This window comes from Tarenaya hassleriana, unplaced genomic scaffold, assembly GCF_000463585.1.
Source record: "Tarenaya hassleriana unplaced genomic scaffold, ASM46358v1 Cleome2, whole genome shotgun sequence".
In the NCBI taxonomy this organism is placed as follows: domain Eukaryota; kingdom Viridiplantae; phylum Streptophyta; class Magnoliopsida; order Brassicales; family Cleomaceae; genus Tarenaya; species Tarenaya hassleriana.
The window spans coordinates 5685136-5706430 of NW_010965372.1; the positions used below are offsets into that span (position 1 = coordinate 5685136).

Genomic DNA, 21295 nt, shown 5'->3' on the forward strand with positions numbered 1-21295 from the left:
ATCGTATAAACCCAGAAATTACCTCCTTTCCCACCAGTTAGGAATCAAACATTCAACCTTAAGGTGGAGTTACCTCCTACCTCAAACTTGATTACTCGCCCACGATCTGTTGGATTTTCGTGCGTAAACTTAGAGAAGCCGATTTACAAATTCATGACTTCCATAAAGAATTGTCATTTCTTCTTTCATGCAATTTTTATATCGCCTATAGTGATTTTCCATAGTTACCCATCTTAGTGTTGAATCTGGTATTACGAACATAAATATATTTAAACTCCAAAATCCACCAAGATTCGATCTATATAAACACACACGCACACACACATCTATTTTGGTAACGGAGGCCATGGACCACGAACAATCAACTTGAAAACTACCAAATGAAAGGGATATATATGCAACGCAAGACGACCCCTAGTCAATACACCCTTCTATATATGCATAGTATTAGTGCATGCACATGTATATGATATGATCAAAATAACAAGCTCTTTTTCTATCTATCTAATTTGTTGAAAGAAGTCTCGAACGGTCCATTTGTTGGGCCATCCGTTGTTTTCGAATTAGATGATAAGCACATATCATATGTAGCTCAAACCCACAAATGAACAACTACAATCCAAAACTAAACCAACCGTAATCGGCTATATATGCACACTCCACACACAAATCTCATAGAGATATATAAAACTCAGATCGTCGCTTTCGGCATTAACTTCTGTCAAGTACAACTTTTTAAACACAAGCGACAAGGAGAGTACCTACTTGGAATATTATTTAAGAGCATGTTTTCAGCATATCGTAGTTATGCAGTCACAACCGTTGATATATATATATATATACACTTCATCGTTAAACCACCATTAGACGTTTTTATATACATGCGCGTGCGCGTTATGGTTGACTTCCTTCATTTGGTTATTTTCTCAGGTCCGCGATGTTGTTCTGATGTCGTTCTCGTCCGGCCCATGGACTGAGAGACGTTGCGGTGTCCAGTGTCTGACCCAAAGAGTTGTAGGATAGGGTTTCCATCGTAACAAAAAAAAAAGCTCAAAGGGGAACGCGAAGCACACCTTGTTATGATTGGTGTGCATTATTGAGCTCTCCGAAATTGGCAAGACAATGCATTGCATGCGTAATCGTGGTTGTTGTTATATGAATATATACATATATATATATATATGTATGTATTTGCTCTCTCAATGTAAGTAAATTGATGTGTTTACATATATCAACACAAAATTAAGCTCACAATACGTCAAAATTAAGAGAAAATAAAATCGTGGAACAAAGTTTGTGGATGACATTGAATATCTAACTCTCATGATAGAGCTAGTTATTGTGGAACGGTTAGAAAACTGATGTGAAGCGTTGGTATATTTTGCAAACTCACCAACTATTCTATGTAAATTTAATTTTGCCACTCTATTCATACATACATACATACATACATACATACATACATACATACATACATACATACATACATACATACATACATACATATATATATATATATATATTGGTCATCCAAATTTGACGTACCCGTGTCCGTCGTTGTCGTGAACGGTCCTCTCAGCTCCCCTCTTTTCGCTTTTCTTAGTTTTGGGTTTGTGTTATATATGAACATAGCTTTTTTTTTTTGTTTAGAAAAACATGTGTATATGTGTAATCTTAGTCTAACTAGTTAATGTGCGTTATTCATAAAATATGATACATTTGATGAATATACTATATATATAGAAGATTTTTGTGGTCACTAATACAACATTACATGTCGAGTAGCTTTCATATGTATGTATGGAACGAACATAACTAACAAACACATAAACGTTCGTATATAAATATTGTTACTTAAGGTATAACTAATGGATATACTTATTGGGATATATATCATCGAGACATGGCAAGCTGATGATATAATGGATTAGTTTCCATTGAGGAGCTCCTCTATCATCTGCAAAGCAACCTTCTCCTCCTCATCCAACCCACCGGCCTCCATTGCAGCCGCCTCCGAAGCTCCGGCCTCCTGCGAGGCGGCGGAAACGTTGGCTCTGGGGCCGAGTTCCACCGTCATGACCCAACTGGAGTCGGACTTTGGGCCAGCATGTTTCTGCCACACCCCAATATTAGAATTCTCGTTGTCGAGCCTAAGGCAAGTGAGTGAAGGTGATGGAGATTTGCAGCATTTCTTGAGTTTGGCACTCAGGATGGAAGAGAGGGAAGGTTTAGACGACGATGATGATGACGAAATGTCGATTTTGCCATCGAAGGAGTTGTTGTCGTTGTGTGGGACGGGGAAGTTGGTCTTGGCGTTGCGGCCGCTCATGAGCACAGCGGCCTCGTCATAAGCCCTGGCGGCCTCCTCGGCAGTCTCGAACGTTCCCAGCCACACCCTCCTTTTCCTATATATGGTAATACTATATAAGATACGTACATGGGGATTGTAATCTTGTAACATGCTTTTTCTATGTTTGAATATGATGATGATTGATTACTTGTGAATAGGTGCGCAATGCAAAGTACATGTAGGAGCATACATGGTGTGTATATATATATATATATATGTTTGAGAAAGAGAGAGGGAGGGATAGGTACAGAAGTGGATGACGAATCTCAGCGACCCAAGAACCCCAATGGCGTTGCCTGACACCTCTGAACTTCTTCGTCTGTACCATTTCTCTTTCCCGCTAAAATCAAATTTTAAATTCTTAAGGGTGAAACGTTGGGATGCATATCAGGGCATTCCAAGAAATCCGTGGCCACGATAAGAACACATGTCCATGTCACAGCTTTTGTCGTGTAGATCATGTGATCAACTGTCGACGAGAGAGAGAGAGAGAGAGAGAGAGAGAGAGAGAGAGAGAGAGAGAGAGAGGATGAGCCTTGTAACATGCCTCTTTGTATATATATTTTTATATATACTCGAACTACACACACACACACACATATATGATATATATATATGTATATATATCATATATTAGAAAATCCATTTATATGTGGGCGCGTTATTGTACTGATCCTATATATATGGGGTCTCTTTGTTTTGTGTTATAGTTCCTAATAACAGCTCCCTAGATTAATCTCATAAGTTTATCTCATGCGTCTTCCTGTACTTATGTTGGATTTTATTTGTACACTCATCATGCCACTATACGTAGTTTATTGCAAATTTATCTTCAAACCATGATATATATAGAGACCATTAACAAAAAATATGTTACCCATTCAAAATGTATAACGACTGTTTCCATAGGATTGACACTGGAGATTTAGATATACTACAAGCTTAGTGGATTAAAAGTATGTAAGCGGTTCATTTACTCCCTAATTATCCCTCTCCCCATTCACCTTCTATTCGATTCGATTAATATATAATTTTCACATATTCTATGGTTCCTGTCTTGATGTTTTGTGAACCGATGTACATGAAATCATTCTCATATATGTTGAAATCAAAGCAAATCCGATACAAGTATTGGTCCCCTTTATATGGCATGAGTTGGTCCAGCACTTGAGGTTTGTTATATTATATGGTTAAACATCGTTATATATTATATGGATCTCAACCCTACAAGATTTGTCTTTTGTGGGTGGAAAACCGATTAAGTCGTTAGAGAAGATTAGGTAAAATACTACAAGAAATAAGCGTAGGAAAAAGTGGTTGCCCATTGCATATATATTTGCCGCCGACTTTGTAGGGGAGAGAAGAAAATATATAAATTAGAACAATAATATATTCAACGTATCAAATTATATCCATGATGTTAAAAACTTGATTCGTTACTGTTTTTACATTAGTACATATATTGGCGACACACTAACGATCGTTCTGTCCTAGAACCGTACGTTTGTTGGATAAAATAAATCATTGCACAATAATTACATATGGGACAGTAATGGTTTAAGAATACTATCATAGAGATTAATAATATGATTAATACAAAGGGAGAGAGTAAATCAATTATGATATGACGATTAATGGACCCCGTTCGATGATCGTCTCATCATTAATTCGTGTAAAAAGTTCGATTGTTTGGGACATGCACGCATGCATGTGATTCGGTTAATCATTATAATATTTCTGCTATATATTATTTTTCTTTCTGCTATGTACCCTACCCACCTCTTTATGATAGACTATATATATATATATACACACATTTTGTACACAAAAATATCACCATATTGTGTTGTATATTGTTAGTGCGTTACTCCCATTAAATGCGATCCAAGAGTGGACCAACACAAACATTGTATATATCGTCGCAGGCCTGTCCTAACTTAACTTAATGGGCCACAATGGGCCTATCATGGGCTTCTATAGAGTTGTCCATTTTTATCCATCAAACTGTGTATATATATAAGAGGTTCTAGAAGAGCGGCGTGGATTGGGGAATAGAAGAGTGGGGATAATGGCATATTCGCCGCAGGAACCAATGCCTGCCTTCACGTTCCGGACCTCAACCCCACTTTCCATTTCGGTTTTTATTTTTCGGATATTGCGTAAGCGGGAAACAAACGTCCCCGTCTCCACCTCAATGCCTTTCCACCACGCGCCTCGGCGAACGCGTGACGGCCCAACGTACTGCAGCGAGTATATCTTACGCGCGTGAGATATGTCCCTCCCGTAAACCACATGATCGTACGGCCCAGCGCGCACGGGTCGTCTCAAAAGCTCGGTGCATTGGACACGTTTCGTGCTGTTATTGGTTGGTCGCTGAATGGATAATGTGTCCTATGTAAATCTATCAATCACTCTTGTGGATTAAATGCCGTTTTTTCTTGTATATATAAAAGAATCTGAAATGCGGAATAAAATAAATAGAAAATTAGAACACAACACACACGCAGACATATCCATTGGCGTCTCAACGGTTCTTGGCAACTCTTATTACCAGAAAGGGAAGAAGAGGAAATATATCTCCAGAGATAGGGTTTTGCTGGCAGATAGTTTCTGGGTTTCGTTCTCTCTCCTGTTTTTGTTTTCCCCCTGAAATTTGTTGTTCATTAGAGAGAGAGAGAGATGGAGAACAAAGAGGAAGCTGTGGCTGTTGAACTCCCAGCTCCTGCTTCGTGGAAGAAAATGGTATCTTTCGCAATTCTCTGCTATTGTTTTGTCCTGTTCGATGATAACTTTATTAACAAGTTTGATTTCACTCCTCTACTTGTCGTCGTATAAGTATTCGGTGTTGTCTGTTTGCTTTCTGTTTCTAGGTTTTATTTCGTTTTGGAGAATTCTGTCATAATATCTGTTCTCTGTGCGGTTTGGGGATTTGTTTTAGTGGTAACCGTTCAAAGTTGGAGTTTTGATGGCGAAATTTCCCTATTTCGTTTGAATTTTGGAGTCTAGAGCTTTCTTGATGGCAAAATTAGGGTTTTTGGTAAATGTGTGAAATTGACTCTGTCTAATCCCTGAATCTTTGTTGTGGTTGAAAATATTGTGGGTAGCTTCTGCATCTGCTTCTGCCTGCACCCTATAGCTCTGGAATTCGGTTGAAAGAATGCTCATTACAGTCGAAGGGAGCTCGAATTGCTCTGATGGTTTTCTTCCTTAAGATTGATGATTAAAGCGCTTTATGTGGGTTCCTATATTCGTTTTGAAGGGATTGTAAGAAATCATTCCTTAGGCAGAATGAAACTTTACAAGTTGTTGGGTTAACGCAGTCTTTTGTCCTTAGTTTGTTATGTCTCTGTTTGATGTCACTGTCCAGTGGCAGAAGAAGAAGGTTTACTGCCTGCTATTGATTTCTTGGTGGAACGATTTCAAACAATTACTTTCTGCGAGGCGGTGAATCAGAGTCTATTTGACTGTACAAGATGACAATATCTTGGGGGGTTTAAATAGTCTGTTTTTATTTTCTTGTCGGCCTGTTGAAATTACCTGTGGCATCCGACTTATAAGGCTCATGAATCCTGTATGTCTCTGGAATCCTAGACTATTTATGTTCATGAATCCTAGGCTTGTGAATAGATAGTGAGTTTGAAGTGTATCCATTTGTGTTCTCGTTGTTCTATCACTTGTTGTTCCTTTCATTTGATAAAGGTTATAAATGCTCTGCTTCCAGTTTTACCCGAAGGATGCAGGTACGCCCAGAAAGAGTGAGATTGTGTACATTGCCCCCACGGGCGAAGAGATCGGCACGCGTAAGCAGTTGGAGCAGTACCTGAAGGCACACCCGGGCAATCCTGCAATCTCAGAGTTTGACTGGACCACTGGTGAGACCCCGAGGAGATCAGCAAGGATCAGTGAGAAAGCAAAGGCAGCAACTACTCCCACACCAGAGAAGGAGCCACTGAAGAAGAAGCGAAGATCTTCTCTCACAAAGAAGGAGAACAAAATGGACGAAAAAGCTGTGGCTGAGAAAGCCAACGGTGGTGGTGAGATGGATGCACTACCAGAAAATGCTGAGGCTGAGAAGGTCAACAAAGAGGGTGAAAAGGAGGATGCACAAGCAGAAAAGGCTGAAGCTGGGGAGGAGAACAAAGTGGCAGCTGCAACAGACAAGAAAGCGGGTGAAACGGATGCAATGGAGACAGAAAATGTTGAGACTGAGAATGATAAGGGTGAGCTCGGGGAGAACAAGACCAGGAATGGAGGAATAACTGAAGAACCTACCAAAGACGAAGGTCCCAAGGACACTGAAATGAATGAAAAGCCGGAAGATGCCACCGACGATCATGATGAGAAAGAGAAACCCAAAGAAAACGCAGGAAGCGTGGCAGAAGAAGCGAATGGAGAACGGGCGGAACCAAACCTTCCAGCTGAAGCAGAGGCTAAAGGAAATGAAACCCGGGAAGCAGAGGAGAAGCAAGGCAACGGTGTGGATGGAGAGGGGTCAAACGTGAGCCTAAAAGTGAATCAAGAGGTGCAACAGCCGCCGGCTTCAGTCAGCTGTTAAAATGAAGTGTTGTGTCTGGCAGAAGGAGAGTGTGTTTACTCGCTGTCTAAATATGAGTCGTAGCATTTAACATTATGGGTGTCTGATGTTAGGGATTGACTCTGTATTATGATGTAGGATCTTAATTTTCCGAGACTATGCGAATGGTGCGTGTGTGTTTTTTTTTCTTTCTTTGACATCATCGTTGACGCGTTTTGCTTTTCATCGCGTGTATATGCATATGCCAAAGAAGATACTTTGGCCCACATAATCTCGTGGTGGTTTGTTCATACCATTAAGCGACATGTTTTGGACTCGACAATTAGTATGTAATAATTTCGGCTACATATTATCTTTTTTTAATGGTCAGTCACTTCGATACTCTCGGATTTGAGGTAAAACAAGACAATGTTTCTATTTTTTTGTAATTGAAAACAAAAATTTGTTTGCCATCTGTAAATTTGTTTTGGGCACGTGATTCTCGTATGGATTAACCGGAGTAAAATATCGCATATAGAAGACGTTGTTCATGACCAAGCTCATTTACATCACATATATTACTAATTAACACTATGTCTTACTATATACGTTAAAACAAAAATATAACATTTTGTAGCTGCAGAAAGATTTGGCTATGGATGACCATATAAGATCTTATAGATAATAACGTTACATCGAAATAGGGATATCAAAACGAGCCGAGCTCGTGAGCCGGCTCGAAGTTGGCTCCTTTTTTACCGAGCCGAACCAATTAAGAATATCTGAACCCAAATAAAAATGGGCTGAGTGAGACAGCTCGCCACGAGCCGAGCCCAAACGAACTAGCTCGGCTAGCTCGCGAGCTGGCTCGGGAGCTGGAGTTAAAAAAACTTTTATGTAGAAACTTGAAAGTGTTGATATTGTTGGTATGATATTTTGATCTGAAGATGGTTTTTTGTACATGGATTAAGATCTAATTGTATATGGATGGATTAGGATCTGAAAATGGTTTTTTTGTACATGGATGGATTATGATTTTATCTATTTGAAAATGATTTTTTGTATATGTATTGTGATTGTGAATATAAGTATGATTTGGATATATTGGTATGTTCTTTTTATGTTGATATATCATTTGGAAATGATTTTATATAATTAGATATGATTTTTTTAGATATTTAGAAAAATATGAGCCGGTTCGGGAGCCGGCTCGCGAGCTAAGTGACTTGGGCCGAGCCAGAAATTTTCTAGCCCAAATAAAAATGGGCTTAACGAGCTGGGCTGAAAATGAACTGGTTCGAAACGAGTTGGTCCGAGCTGGTCCGAGCCGGCTCGTTTGACATCCTTACATCGAATCGATGTGAGGAGAGATAAATGGTATCCGTATAAATTAACCATGGAAAAGTGACCAAACAAACACTTTTGCTTCTCAACACTTTTGAAATTTTTGTTGGCATAGATTCTTGAACCTAACTCGACAGGATAACCATATCATTCATAATTTCGTTATCTACGCCATATTTTTTTTTTATAATCGAGAGATTCACTAATCTCCTTCAATCCGGAATCAGAACTTATATCTTTTTTTTGTAAAGTTTGTGTTTAGGGTGCGTTTGTGTGATTTTTTCTAAGTTATAAGATGAAATTATTGCAGATTTATAACATTTCAAAATAGTAGGCAGATTTATAGAAAATGTATCCGTTGGGGGGAGGGGTCATATGGACGACTTATCCTACTAATCCAATTACTAATATTGGATTAGGCAAACTTAATGCGAATCAAATTCAAGCACAGGGAAACACCCGTCGACTTTATCCATTTCGTGTTGACAAGAACTTTGACGATATTATTTACACTCCACTCGATTGTGTTGAAAAGAAAAATCATTAATACTCTGCGGCGGGGTGCACCTGTTCTTCGCCAACCTCCACGAACTCTTCACCGTTGATCTGGTCAAGCACCAAAACCAGTCCCATCGCAAACGCTCCATCGAACCCTGCCTTCACGCTGAGGGAGAACACGTCTTTGCCAAGCAACACGTTCGTGGACGCGTCAACTTTCCGGCGGATCTCCGCCACCGTCCGCCGCGTCAGTGTCTCAACCACCGCGCAGCTTCGCTGGCAGAAATCGCCTTCGATCTGGTACATCCCGCACCTGTCGCTACCGTACACCTCAACCGTCGCCCCGCACCTCCCTATCACCGACGATCTCCGAACGCTGAAGATCGGTTTCTGACCGTTCGATCTCTCCCCCATATACCCTTCCCATCTCCGCCGCAGACTCGGTCTCTGTTTCACCGTTCAGAAAACAAAAGAGTTATTCCGAATCTCATACACTAGGATATATGAAAACAGAATCAACCCTCTACCCGTGACTCTAAATCCATCTCCCAGAAAACCCTTTTCGACAAAATTCGATTTTCTATAAACATATCCATATGTATAGGAAGATAATAGTTTGTATACCTTTTTTCTGAGGGTGAGGAGACATCGGCCGCGAGAGTCCATGAGGACAACCTCGTCGTTTTCGCGTGAGTCGGGACCGCCGTAGGAGTCGACGCGGAACACCAACGAGCCCTTGCGGTCGTACGCCGTGAATCCATCTCCGGCGAAGAAGAGAGACGTCTTCCGAACAGTCAAGTTCTTCTCTTGTTCGTATACGTACCCATCGTCCACAACCAACCCTCCCTTCATACTTCAGATTCTGGACAGTTGTTGTTATTTTCTGTTTAATGCTGTTATCGTTTACTTGCAGATGGAAAATAGGGAAGACGTTGAGGGGAGGATTTATAGGGGGGGGAAGAGAATCAATGGAGATTTAAACAATGTCAGAATGACACGTGGCTCTTGAACTGTACTGCACCAAAAGGTATGGAGGGATGTACTTACTGTTCACTTCGACTGTACCCCCAGATTTGTTGTCAGAGAATCTAACTCGGCATAGCCAATCACAAATTTCTACCATATTACGTCATTTCAAATAATGGTAAAAACAAATTATTCTTCTATCTATAGTTTTTTAATACCCATTCCAATTTATCCCGAAACTCTAACACTAAATTATTTTTTTTTTTAAAAGCTGAAACAAATCAACCGTTCTATAACAATGTTGATTAAAAAAAAATTGCTACACATATATATTGCAAAAAAGAAGACCAAAAGGGCACTTTTGTTGTACCTTCTATTTGTTTTTAGAAAGGACATAATAATGGTGGCAAAAAGGCTCAAAGGGAATCTTATACAGAAAGAATATGACAGGAAAAGGCTGCAATAACTGATTCAAACTGTTACTAGTTAGAACAATCGTTTAACACGCTCCGAATATTTATAACATAGGGCAACTGATTGTTGAAAAGAATAAAGTTACTGTGATACATCTTAACCTGCCCATAAAGTGCTACATAAATCACCCATCATTTGATATTAGTTTATTTATGCGGTAATTTACCATGTGTAACAACATTTTGGAATATCATACCGGATCCACTTGTGACCGGTACAGCCAATAAAAAAAAAGGTGTAAAATTTGAAACTAAAAACCGTGGAAAATGCTTTTGTTTCGAAGGCCATAAAAACGATACAAGTGGGTTTTGTTATATAAAAGTATGTATGGTGGTTCAAATTATAAAATAATTACGTGGTCCATACGAATATATATATATATACATATATATATATATATTATATTATATTCCGCGACCAGTTTTGGTGATAAGTCTTGAAAAAAATGCAGAATCTTGCCCCTATATCTCGATTTAAGTATTCTTCTCATGCAATTGAAAGAATCAAACTCTTAAAATCACAGTTGAAGTAACAAAATATTATATGAGAAACCTTAATTATTTATAACTTAAACCTTCAATTATTTTAATTTTTAGCTTCATAAATTCAATGTTTAATTCGCTAGAATCTTGACCACTTTTTTTTTTGGTATATATGTTATTATATTAATATGGAAGGAGGGAATATATATATATACACGTGTTATTTCCGAGAAGAATTTCGTTAGGACACCACATTTGATGTACAGCTTCTTCCTCGTGTAAAAGCATGTATATCATATGCATATAACTATATATATATATATATATTGTTTACATAATCAGGGATGGATATGGGATGGTGCATCTATGGACGCTTCCAAATCCCAACTCTTTTTAGATATATCATGTAATGAGATCAGTATGATTTCCTTAACTTACAATTCAGATGTTAATATTATCATTTAATTCTGTTACATATGGTCCTAATTATTTAGTTTCATACAACTCGAGTATATGAAGGTGCATATTCAATATTATAGCTTGGTCGTCTATAATATTAAACATACGATGTCGGTTTGCTCGTGTTAATATCATATTCGTTGATGCCGAATTACTAATTACGGCTAATATAGACATACATACACACATATATATATCTCATTCTTTATAGGTATATAGATAGTGTATTAGGAGTAAACCAATGACAAAAACAACAACAAAACACCAGAAACCAAAAATACTCGAAACAAATAAAAAGAAAAACCATGGGAAGAGAGCATACAACGCAACACGCGAACATGAAAACATGAAAAAGATCAGGAGTAGGAGGAAGGCCTAAGCTCAATACCATGAAGGAGGAGGCCTTGCTTCTCAAAAGGGTTCTTGGTCTCCCTAAGGCTCATCTCTGCTTCGCCCATATCTCCTCTTCTCTTCACCAACTGCCCCAACTCCACCTCGAACCAACCGTCCCTCCTTGGCTCAGCCACTCGGCTTCCCTCTCTGTTTGGAACTCTCATCAGACACACCATTGACGGCTGCGTCTCACTCTCTGTCCCCGCCATTGCCACCTTTGCTTCCATTGCCTGCCTAAATCCATATGTGGTTGGCCCGAACTTGAACACTAGGTAAGCCGCATACGCAGTGTTGTCTGATAGAAGGTTTAAGTTCATCCTCCCCGATATCTCAAGCCACCACACGGTGATCAGCTCAGCTACTTCGTTGAACCTATTCCCAGATGGACAATGGTTCCATCCAGGGAACAAAAGCATACTGTAAATATATCTCTCAACCCCGAGGAAAACATAACAGGACATCGACTGATGCTGTGTGTGTGAAACAGATGTGTTTTGGGTTATCGAGGACCATGCTCAGACTCGTGGATTGGAGTCCCTAGACAGGGAAGTATCCATTTCAACCAATAAACCAACACCAAGAAATCAATATACATTGCTATATTATGGCAGAGGACAATCAGTGAGAGAAAGACCTGGCACCAGGAAGAGAGATCCACTGCCAGTATCTGGGATCATGTCCCCAAACAATACTCAGAGCTCTCGGTGACATCATGTAACACTTCTTGCCACTCGATTTCTCCAGCCAAAAGCTCTGTTTAGACACATACAACAACAAAAACAAATTCATGCATCGATCCAAAGGATTGAATTGAGGGCAACCCACCTACTCAGACTAATCAAAGATCAAAACTTTAGACATCTTTGTATCAAAACCTGTGCTGGGTTTTTGGCATTTCCCACACTATTATCACCGCGTTGACTAACAAATATCAATCATTTACCACAGATTCACTCCACAACAAAAAGTTTATCGAAATCTTCAAGTTCCAATCCACAGGAAATGAGATTCTAAACGACCAAAAATAATTAATAAAATTCAGAGAAATCGGATCCTGGAATTATCTGAAACCATAGATCGACTCCTACGCATAAATGGCAGATCCTAACAAGAAATACTGTCGGAGGAACCTGAATTTGAACCATCCAAGCCTTTCTTATCACAGAAACAAGACAAAAAAAAAAGAGAGAAGAAATCGGAATACCATTCGACCGTTGTCGATGAGCAGAGGATGATCGGAGAGACCGAAGAAGAGCTCCTTCCTTGTCGGGTATGTCGGAACTCCGACGGGAAGTTCGGACGGCAAGAAGTTGTTCCAGACATCGTCGGAGTCGGCGGCGGATCTGAAGATCTTCGACACCGCAGAAGATCTGCAAACGTCACGAGGCGAAGTAAAAGACAGAATCTTTGCGATGCAATCTTCGGGCAACAGATTCATGCCCATTTCGTTGAATTCGCTCCTGAGTTTAGTTTCTTAGGTGTCTGATCATTGGGATTCTCTGTTCTTGATTTGAAGGAATGCTCGGCGTGTACACCTTGATAATCAACGGTGCTAAGGAAAGTATCATTGCATTTATTTCTTGATTTAAAAAAACGTATATTATTATTTACCAAAAGGAAAAGTCGGTAGACGTGGAAACCGTGGGATCTCTTTTTGTACCCTTTCTTAGTCAACCGACTCAGAAGACAGAAGGGCTACTAAACCCACATATTTTGTATAATGGTAATGGATTTTTCGTATGAGAATTATAAATTATTGAGAAATTTTCAAAAAATCTCTAAATTTCTTAATTTTTACAAAATAAAATTAAATTTTTTTTTATCAAATAAAACCTCAATTTTATTTTTCAATAAAAAATAAACTTGAATCTTATAATCTTTCATCATTTTTAAATCTATTGATGATGACGGTCCGATATTTTACATGGCAAATCAACATTTTGATCATATTGACACGGAACATCACATCAGTAATAGGTTTTAAAATGATAAATATTATAAAATTTGAATTTATTTTTGACTTAAAAATGAAGATGAGATTTTATTTAAAAAAAACAAAGTTTAGGTTTTATTTTATAAAAATTGAAAAGTTTAGATTTTTTTGTGTGATTTTTTCTAAGTTATAAGATGAAATTATTGCAGATTTATAACATTTCAAAATAGTAGGCAGATTTATAGAAAATGTATCCGTTGGGGGGAGGGGTCATATGGACGACTTATGATAGGCATCACATACATATATGTTTGAATACAATTTCTCGATTCACATGGGCATAACCATATGGTATGGATTGGGTGTTGTGTTATGAACATTTTGGTTATAAATTGACTAGTGAAAACGTTTCCGTCATCTGAAAACACCATGGTATTCATAGTAAGGCTAACGATTCGGCGAGTTACATCATGGAATCACCACTGATGATATAGTTTGTGACAAAGTCTCTAAACAGTGAAAGCAAAGCACGGTGAGAAGCTTCTGTAATCAATTCTGCATCGGGTATTGATTGACTTAAAAATGAAGATGAGATTTTATTTAAAAAAAACAAAGTTTAGGTTTTATTTTATAAAAATTGAAAAGTTTAGATTTTTTTGTGTGATTTTTTCTAAGTTATAAGATGAAATTATTGCAGATTTATAACATTTCAAAATAGTAGGCAGATTTATAGAAAATGTATCCGTTGGGGGGAGGGGTCATATGGACGACTTATGATAGGCATCACATACATATATGTTTGAATACAATTTCTCGATTCACATGGGCATAACCATATGGTATGGATTGGGTGTTGTGTTATGAACATTTTGGTTATAAATTGACTAGTGAAAACGTTTCCGTCATCTGAAAACACCATGGTATTCATAGTAAGGCTAACGATTCGGCGAGTTACATCATGGAATCACCACTGATGATATAGTTTGTGACAAAGTCTCTAAACAGTGAAAGCAAAGCACGGTGAGAAGCTTCTGTAATCAATTCTGCATCGGGTATTAATTCCCAAAAGCCAGTAGTCTCTGCTGCTCCAGCTGCCAGAAAGATATGGAAGGAATGTTTTTACAAATTAAAGACAAGACACGCCTAATTAAATTAAAGGGTCGGTCCAAATAGAATCGGGAGTACCTGGAAGAGCTCATGCATCTTGTTCTTGAGGTAATTGTACTCGTGCTCTGCCAGCTCCAACCCTTTCAAGCACCTAATCAACAAAAGATCCCTCATGCATCATCAATAATGCATGGATATGGTTACATTATGCGCATGCATGCATCTTACGTATAGCATCCTTTTGATCAATGCGTATATATATATGTACCCGGGGCGGTTGTTCATTTCTGAAGCGGTGCGAAATGCGACGCAAACGTTGCGAACTCTTCTAGCACCAATGCTCGAGCTGCTTCCCACGAACTGATTCAGATGCAGCCTTATTTGCTTGTAGTCCGAGAATTCTCTATCCATCCTTCACCCCCCCCCACAAGAACAAGAATGTTAGTCATGATCATCGCCGCGTATTTTGTATATAAACATGAGGTAGAGCTAGCTAGTTATATAACTCACAACAGGGATTTAAGGTTCCTGAGCAGCTTGTCGGATTCGTCGAAGTAGATATTAATGACGTCGTAGACGAAATTTGGAGACGTGTCGTCTTGAAGTTGCTGCAGCTGCAAGAACTGCTCGTCCAACACTCCCTGGTGGAAGAGGGAGGCGAGGAGGCAGTTGATGTCGGCGTGAAGCCGCTCCACTCCTAAACCCAGCATCCACAGCGGTAGACCCGTCTTGTCCTTCTTTGTCTTTTCCTCCCCTGTTTATGTCTTCCTCTTCTTCCTCTTCTTCTATGGAGATAGATACGTTGGCCAGGACAAGGTCCGCGTTCTCTTATATATATATATATATATCCAACAGGTGGACCCTACTCTCATTGTTTCCTTTCCCTTGAGAACTATATATATATATATATATATATATATGTGTGTGTGTGTGTTGTTTGTTTAGGAAGTCGGGTGTAATTAAAGATTTGCATATATATAGGATAATTTCGAAATCAAAATACATAACAACGAATTTAATATGTCATTAACACCTTGGCGGCATCATGTAAACTACACAAAAAAAAACGATATCTATACATATTTATTCTCTTTTTTTTTGGTAAACATATTTATACATGTAATCCTATGTTCTCCAAATTTTATATAGGGTTACATATTTATTTTTGGTAAAAAAATAAACATATTTATTCGGTTTGCTCTCCAAATTTTATTTAGTAATTGTGGGCAACATTAAAATGGTGACTTTATTTTCTGTAATCCTATGTTCAGATACATACAGATACAACGGCACCAATCATGATTTATTTTTTTTATATATCAGAAAATCACATTACAACTTTCACGGTTCATATGAAGATTTATATTCTTTCTTGATTTTCTTTTCTCTCTATTAAGGAAAATGCATAGTTTTCATATCATAATTAAGGAATTTTTTATTTTTTTTGCTGCTGCAACAAATACACCTTTTTTAAAATTGGAAAAAAGGGGGAAGCTTTTGTCCAAGTAAATTTATAAGAAAATCGACACGCGTGTGGACGGAGAGTGGTGGGAAAGGAGTAAAATCGAGAAGGCAAGTGGCCTGGTCCGATTACAAGCGGTGACCGCGCGTGACCCTGCAAGCGCGGCGTTGAAGTCCCACTCTCCCCGACAACCGCCTGCAGCCGGTCACCCTGTCAGTCACTCCAGCTTCCTCCGTCCGCAGCCTCTACGTGAAAGCCCTCAACGTCGAAATACTCTCATCGTAATCTAAATCAATTCCCTCGCACACTTAATTTCCTAATCTCCCAAATTAACTATTGGTATAATTTTCAAATATGATTATTATTATTTTGATAAATATTATTATTATTATTCCGATGCTATATATGATATTCTAAGTGCCGCATGCATAAGAATAATCGAACGAGCATTAGGAGGAGAGAAGAAAACGACACACACTCTGTTGCCTCCTCGAGGAACGTGAGACCTTTCCACACTGCGTTTCATGCTTCTCCATCACTTCCACATTATTCTCTTTCTCGATCATATAAAACACCACGTTCGGACAAAAATCACAGAAACATGCGCAAAACGTCTTTCCCTGAAACAAACAACAACACTTGTTTTGTATCCGTGTAACGTAGTCCTATGTACCACATCAAGGACACACCAGGAATCCATATGAGAATATTTTTTTATATTGATGAATGCAAAATACACGTTAATATATAGTAATATTCTGGTCATAATATTTAGGATAAATCATAACTATATTAATAATCATATTATTTTTTTTAATGATAATATTTTCCAATAATATGTATATCGGGTAGGGTAACTCATCCCATCATTTACAAATTGATAAACTCCAAGTCCCTTTTGGATTCACCCTCTTATGAATTCATCAACCTCCTAATTTCTAACACTTGAAAAGTATATAATTATCAGAGAGAGAAAAGTTTCACTAGAAATGGAATGATCACGGGAGAGAAAAAGCGTGCGTGAAAGTCATTATAGAGTAGAATGATAAGTAAATAATTATAAAAAATAAACGAAAGAATAAAAAATGGTTAGGATAGGGTTTAGACAAATCATAAACGGTGGTGTTGCATGAACCGAGAATTAGTCTTAGATGGACCCAATTACTTTGTGCGTAGTGAAACGGAGACATATTATATTATACATTTTTTTTTATAAAAAAAAAGACAGAGCAAGGAAGCGCATGCTTATATTAATATGCAATAATAAACATTTTTAATCATAAATAAATTATTGCAAGTTATTTGGAAATATGATTAATTTATGATTATGTGCACATAAAACAGTGCCACTTACATGACATAACTCCTATATACTAATTAAGTGCATTTGGTAATTTGTCCCCATAAGCCCTTTTATCCATTCATTATAACCTTGGAACTCCCAACTCTTAACACATCCATAAACACTTTTAATGACTAATCAAATCCCATTTTGTTTGACGAGACTTCATCTACTAATTGTACAAACACATCTAAGGATCTGGTTGGTCTCAAGTCTCAACATATTCATAGAACGCCAAAGACACTCATAAACTATGAGCAACGCCATACCGATAATTGTGAGTTTATATATTGTTTGATGAGAAAGAAGATAGACTAAGCTTGGCCGTATCCATGGTATGGGTGTCAATCGGACTGGCACCGGCACGATCCAGCCCGAGCCTGTACTCGGCTCGAAGGTTTCGAGTTCGGAGTCGGATTGGCCTGATTTTTCATACATATGTAGTTAAACCCGAAACTCAACCCTATATATTCCGGATTCGGATCGGACCGACCTCCATAAATCTATTTGTAAATTTTTTTTTCTTTTTTTTAAATATCGGGCTTTCGGACCGATTCGATTCGAATTCGATACGAAAACCCGCTTTTTTTCAGACCGAGAAACTTGGACCCGAAAACTGCTAATTTTAGGACAGGACCGGACTTAGGACCTTGAGCCCAAATTGACACTCCTGTGCCATGGTGGTCGACGGTGAAGAAGTGGAGACGGGATTTTGCATGTATATTACATATTTAGCTTACACCTATGACCTATTTAACAAATTCACGAGGGGAAGAAAGTGTAAAGGAAAATATTTACAAAAAAAAAAAAAAGAGCATCTATGGAAAATTGCTTGTTGTCGTGTGCGTGCCCTGATGGTGTGACTGATTTAGAAGGCTGGATAAAGCCTTGGAATGAGTCCAAAGCTCACACAAGGCCTCCTATGCAGTAACCACACATCTCTCTCGGCTACAAAGCAAACAACTGCTACATAGAATGCGACAACAAAGCCGCTCTCACTGCTCCGATAACGTCCGTTAGAGAAACGAGCCCTTGAAGGCGACCATCCTCGTCCACCACCCACACCCTGTGTACGCGTTTGGTTGTCACCTTTTGTATCACTTGGGCCAGTGTTGACGTCGCCTGACACGTCACTAGCTCACGAGGGGAAGCTCCCCTCGTGCCCGCGAACAACGGAGTCATCGGTATCTTCTCCGCAAACTCTACCGCCATCAAAGGAAGCCACGTCTGCAGCGTAGCTAAATGACACCCCTTCAGATCACTCGCCGAGAATGTTCCCTTCACTTTCCTGTTTTTCCCCTGCCGCAACAGTCGTCTTCAGTATTAAGCATTTCATGCCTCACTACTTAAAAGCAACGTAAATGATCATTAGAATTCCATATTACATTTACAAGCTGCTTATGATCCACTTGGTCACCCGCCGAGGCCTCAACTATTGGAACAGCATTCAGCATCTCAGCACTCATGCATTTGATTGCATCCGAAACTCTGGCCTGCAGATATATTGAAACCAATGTAATTTCTTATTAGTCGGGGGGATCTTATTTGAAATCCAGTACCTGGTCAGTGAGGGCGTAAACCGTATCCTTGAGAGCCCCAAGCTCGGACACAGGACGTGAGAGTACAAGGTCGCCGAGTTCGCATGCCTTGTCTTGCAAGAACCTCATGAGGTCCATCTGGGTTAGCATTGTGTAAGCGGAGGCCGACTCTACTAACTCCACCCCTGATATGTTCTTTACGCTACTCTCCAGTGGGACTAGGGCTCTGTGCACTCCTTTGCTGAACATTTCCATGCAGTCCAATATCCTGTCTCATCATACAATTTTTATTATTATGGTGAATGTGTGACATACATCCCCTTTGAAAATTATGACAGTACATGTAACATTCAAATGTTAAATGCGCCCCTTCATATACGTTTAGTGTTGTTAAAGACCATATATACATACCTGGTATTAGGGTTTAGGGACCATAAGCTGAGACCCTCTGGACAATGACCAATGATGGAAGAGACATGAGCTGCCATCTTCCTATCCAGATTATCCGACACCGCTCTTGCGATGTGAGCCAGAACATCAAGCATTGTCACCATTCCTATGTAGTGTTTCCGTACACTTCCAGTTTGTTTGTCCGATTCCACTATCATCGACCCTCCTGCTCCCAGCCAGTGCCCCGGCGGCGCCACCACCGGCACCGCACTCACACCGTTCGCCACCCGAAATATTCATAAAAAGACCAACGGCGTCATTTCTTTTCAAGTTCTTATTGAACGAAAAGTGATCACAGTGATTGCGGCGTGGTTAATTACCATGGTGTTCAAGGTGTCGGAAAGTGTTGAGGAGTCGCGAACTTCCACGAGACGGCGCTTGTGAGCCGTCAGATCACGGACCTTGAGGTTGATCAGACGGTGGTCGTCGGGAATCTGCTGCAGCATCTTCGTCTTGGGCTGGTCCGACATGAGACGTTGGAGACGCAGACGATAAAAACGAGGTCCGGGGGCTGAACTTGGGATCACCTTTCCCATCGTTTGACGGTTACCATTCCGCAGAAACACAACTAGTTGACACACACCTCACTTGCCAATCCACACGTGTCTTCATACGTGTCGAATTAACATGTTCGAACGACGATATATATAGAGAGAGAGAGAAACAAAAATATAAATAATAAATTGCAATTCTGTCTATGGATTCATCAAACCTCAATTTCTTGGGGAAATTGTGTTTTCTTCTTTATCAAACTCTGATTGTAATTTGAGAAGAACAACACGTAAGAGAGTGACTTCATCAGCCTTAACAAAGCCAATTTATTCATACAAAGGCAAGATGTCCACATCGGAAGTCAGAAGCAGAGTAAACACAAACAAGTCTTTTTCGTCGACAACATCAACTAGTTGTACTTAATCTTACACTAAAGCCTCTCGTATAGACCGTATTATGTCCGTAAGTGAAACGAGCCCTTGAAGAGAGCCCTGTTCGCCCACCACCCACACCCTGTGGACGTGTCTGGTCACCACTTTCTCGATGGCCTCGGACAATGGCTCGTCAGCCCGGCACGTAACCAGCTCTCTGGCTTGAGTTTCGGGGGTCGTGGCTGCGAACAGGGGAACCGTCGGGACTTTCTCTGTGAACTCAAGAGCGGTCAACGGCAGCCACGCTTGCAGTGCGTCCAATCGACAACCTCTCAGATCAGTCGCCGAAAACGTACCTACCAACTTCCTCTGTCTCCCCTGCCATCACACACATTGTTATAAATATGCAAATGATTTGTGTATGTAAAAAGGGTTACATTGATGAGCTGTTTATGATCGTCTTCGGGCAAATCGGGGGCCTGAACGATGGGGACAGCGATGAGAAGAGCCCTCCGCATGGACTTGATGGCGTTGAAAACGGTGGTTTTGTGGGTGATGGCATAAACGCTGTGGTTGATGGCTGCAAGGTCGGCGAGAGATCGGGACGTGAGCTGCTGAAAATGATGGTCCTTTATGAATCTCAAGACATCCATCTGGGTTAGCATTTTGTAACAAGAGGCGGACTCGACCAACTCCACTCCTGATGATGAGGCGTTGCTTTCCACCGGGACCAAGGCTCTGTGGATTCCTTTGCTTAGCACTTCCATTCCCTCTAAGATGCTGCATCCCAGTAATCGACGTCATCAATCAATCTCTATATCTCTCACTACACTACCATTCTTGATTTTTTTTCCATGGCTGACCTTGTGTTTGGGTTCAAGGTCCAGAGGTTGAGACCCTCCAGACAGTGACCGATGATCGACGACACTTGAGCCCCCATCTTCTGATCTAGCTCTCCCATCTCTGATTCCACGTCATCGTCGCCGGCGATGTGAGCCAGTATGTCCAGCATCGTCACCATCCCTATGTAATGCTTCCGCACGGCCCCAGTGTGCTTGTCGGACTCCATGATCATTGAGCCACCCGCTCCGATCCAATGGCCAGGGGGCGCTGCCACCGGG

The 21295-nt window shown here is 39.8% G+C and overlaps 7 protein-coding genes across 7 annotated transcripts in view; 1 reads left to right on the forward strand and 6 right to left on the reverse strand.

Moving 5' to 3' along the window:
• Positions 1-1742: 1742 nt before the first annotated feature.
• Positions 1743-2683, reverse strand: LOC104812504 (ethylene-responsive transcription factor WIN1-like). The gene is made up of 2 exons (XM_010539691.2): positions 2599-2683; positions 1743-2405 (listed from the first exon to the last, which is right to left on the reverse strand). Exons 1-2 carry the CDS (start codon positions 2676-2678, stop codon positions 1928-1930), a joined length of 558 nt encoding a protein of 185 aa, XP_010537993.1. The 5' UTR covers positions 2679-2683; the 3' UTR covers positions 1743-1927.
• Positions 2684-4826: 2143 nt separating this feature from the next.
• LOC104812505 (methyl-CpG-binding domain-containing protein 10-like) lies at positions 4827-7109 on the forward strand. Its single transcript, XM_010539692.1, has 2 exons — positions 4827-5092; positions 6072-7109. The coding sequence occupies exons 1-2, from the start codon at positions 5030-5032 to the stop codon at positions 6903-6905; spliced, it is 897 nt and encodes a 298-aa protein (XP_010537994.1). The 5' UTR covers positions 4827-5029; the 3' UTR covers positions 6906-7109.
• Positions 7110-8647: 1538 nt separating this feature from the next.
• On the reverse strand, positions 8648-9593 carry LOC104812506 (protein LURP-one-related 5). Its single transcript, XM_010539693.1, has 2 exons — positions 9330-9593; positions 8648-9152 (listed from the first exon to the last, which is right to left on the reverse strand). The coding sequence occupies exons 1-2, from the start codon at positions 9555-9557 to the stop codon at positions 8751-8753; spliced, it is 630 nt and encodes a 209-aa protein (XP_010537995.1). The 5' UTR covers positions 9558-9593; the 3' UTR covers positions 8648-8750.
• A 1681-nt stretch (positions 9594-11274) lies between these two features.
• LOC104812507 (F-box protein PP2-B11) lies at positions 11275-13066 on the reverse strand. Its single transcript, XM_010539694.2, has 3 exons — positions 12684-13066; positions 12114-12232; positions 11275-11851 (listed from the first exon to the last, which is right to left on the reverse strand). Exons 1-3 carry the CDS (start codon positions 12921-12923, stop codon positions 11443-11445), a joined length of 768 nt encoding a protein of 255 aa, XP_010537996.1. The 5' UTR covers positions 12924-13066; the 3' UTR covers positions 11275-11442.
• Positions 13067-14362: 1296 nt separating this feature from the next.
• On the reverse strand, positions 14363-15281 carry LOC104812508 (pseudo histidine-containing phosphotransfer protein 6). Its single transcript, XM_010539695.1, has 4 exons — positions 15030-15281; positions 14788-14931; positions 14598-14670; positions 14363-14503 (listed from the first exon to the last, which is right to left on the reverse strand). Exons 1-4 carry the CDS (start codon positions 15227-15229, stop codon positions 14468-14470), a joined length of 453 nt encoding a protein of 150 aa, XP_010537997.1. The 5' UTR covers positions 15230-15281; the 3' UTR covers positions 14363-14467.
• Positions 15282-18009: 2728 nt separating this feature from the next.
• On the reverse strand, positions 18010-19857 carry LOC104812509 (SNF1-related protein kinase regulatory subunit gamma-like PV42b). The gene is made up of 5 exons (XM_010539696.2): positions 19632-19857; positions 19273-19538; positions 18883-19129; positions 18709-18816; positions 18010-18622 (listed from the first exon to the last, which is right to left on the reverse strand). The coding sequence occupies exons 1-5, from the start codon at positions 19845-19847 to the stop codon at positions 18290-18292; spliced, it is 1170 nt and encodes a 389-aa protein (XP_010537998.1). The 5' UTR covers positions 19848-19857; the 3' UTR covers positions 18010-18289.
• Positions 19858-20105: 248 nt separating this feature from the next.
• Positions 20106-21295, reverse strand: part of LOC104812511 (SNF1-related protein kinase regulatory subunit gamma-like PV42a) — a 1990-nt gene continuing 800 nt past the window's right edge. The window contains exons 2-4 of the mRNA XM_010539697.2: positions 21038-21284; positions 20612-20954; positions 20106-20552 (exon numbers count right to left, since the gene is read on the reverse strand). Of these exons, the coding sequence (XP_010537999.1) occupies positions 20229-20552; positions 20612-20954; positions 21038-21284 (914 nt within the window). The 3' untranslated portion in view covers positions 20106-20228. The remainder of the gene's footprint in view (positions 20553-20611; positions 20955-21037; positions 21285-21295) is intronic.

Excerpts from the sequence above, each read along its gene's own strand:
- LOC104812504 (XM_010539691.2), bottom strand. The coding sequence starts at position 2,678 with ATGGTACAGACGAAGAAGTTCAGAGGTGTCAGGCAACGCCATTGGGGT. Across the intron at positions 2,406-2,598 it reads GAGATTCGTCATCCACTTCT|GAAAAGGAGGGTGTGGCTGG; the intron begins GTACCTATCCCT and ends TACCATATATAG.
- LOC104812505 (XM_010539692.1), top strand. The coding sequence starts at position 5,030 with ATGGAGAACAAAGAGGAAGCTGTGGCTGTTGAACTCCCAGCTCCTGCT. Across the intron at positions 5,093-6,071 it reads CTGCTTCGTGGAAGAAAATG|TTTTACCCGAAGGATGCAGG; the intron begins GTATCTTTCGCA and ends CTCTGCTTCCAG.
- LOC104812506 (XM_010539693.1), bottom strand. The coding sequence starts at position 9,557 with ATGAAGGGAGGGTTGGTTGTGGACGATGGGTACGTATACGAACAAGAG. Across the intron at positions 9,153-9,329 it reads TCCTCACCCTCAGAAAAAAG|AGACCGAGTCTGCGGCGGAG; the intron begins GTATACAAACTA and ends ACGGTGAAACAG.
- LOC104812507 (XM_010539694.2), bottom strand. The coding sequence starts at position 12,923 with ATGGGCATGAATCTGTTGCCCGAAGATTGCATCGCAAAGATTCTGTCT. Across the intron at positions 12,233-12,683 it reads TCATCGACAACGGTCGAATG|AGCTTTTGGCTGGAGAAATC; the intron begins GTATTCCGATTT and ends GTGTCTAAACAG. Across the intron at positions 11,852-12,113 it reads ATCTCTCTTCCTGGTGCCAG|GTTCAACGAAGTAGCTGAGC; the intron begins GTCTTTCTCTCA and ends ATCTGGGAATAG.
- LOC104812508 (XM_010539695.1), bottom strand. The coding sequence starts at position 15,229 with ATGCTGGGTTTAGGAGTGGAGCGGCTTCACGCCGACATCAACTGCCTC. Across the intron at positions 14,671-14,787 it reads GAAATGAACAACCGCCCCGG|GTGCTTGAAAGGGTTGGAGC; the intron begins GTACATATATAT and ends TTTGTTGATTAG. Across the intron at positions 14,504-14,597 it reads AGATGCATGAGCTCTTCCAG|CTGGAGCAGCAGAGACTACT; the intron begins GTACTCCCGATT and ends TCTTTCTGGCAG.
- LOC104812509 (XM_010539696.2), bottom strand. The coding sequence starts at position 19,847 with ATGGGAAAGGTGATCCCAAGTTCAGCCCCCGGACCTCGTTTTTATCGT. Across the intron at positions 19,130-19,272 it reads TCCCTAAACCCTAATACCAG|GATATTGGACTGCATGGAAA; the intron begins GTATGTATATAT and ends ATGATGAGACAG. Across the intron at positions 18,817-18,882 it reads TTTACGCCCTCACTGACCAG|GCCAGAGTTTCGGATGCAAT; the intron begins GTACTGGATTTC and ends ATATATCTGCAG.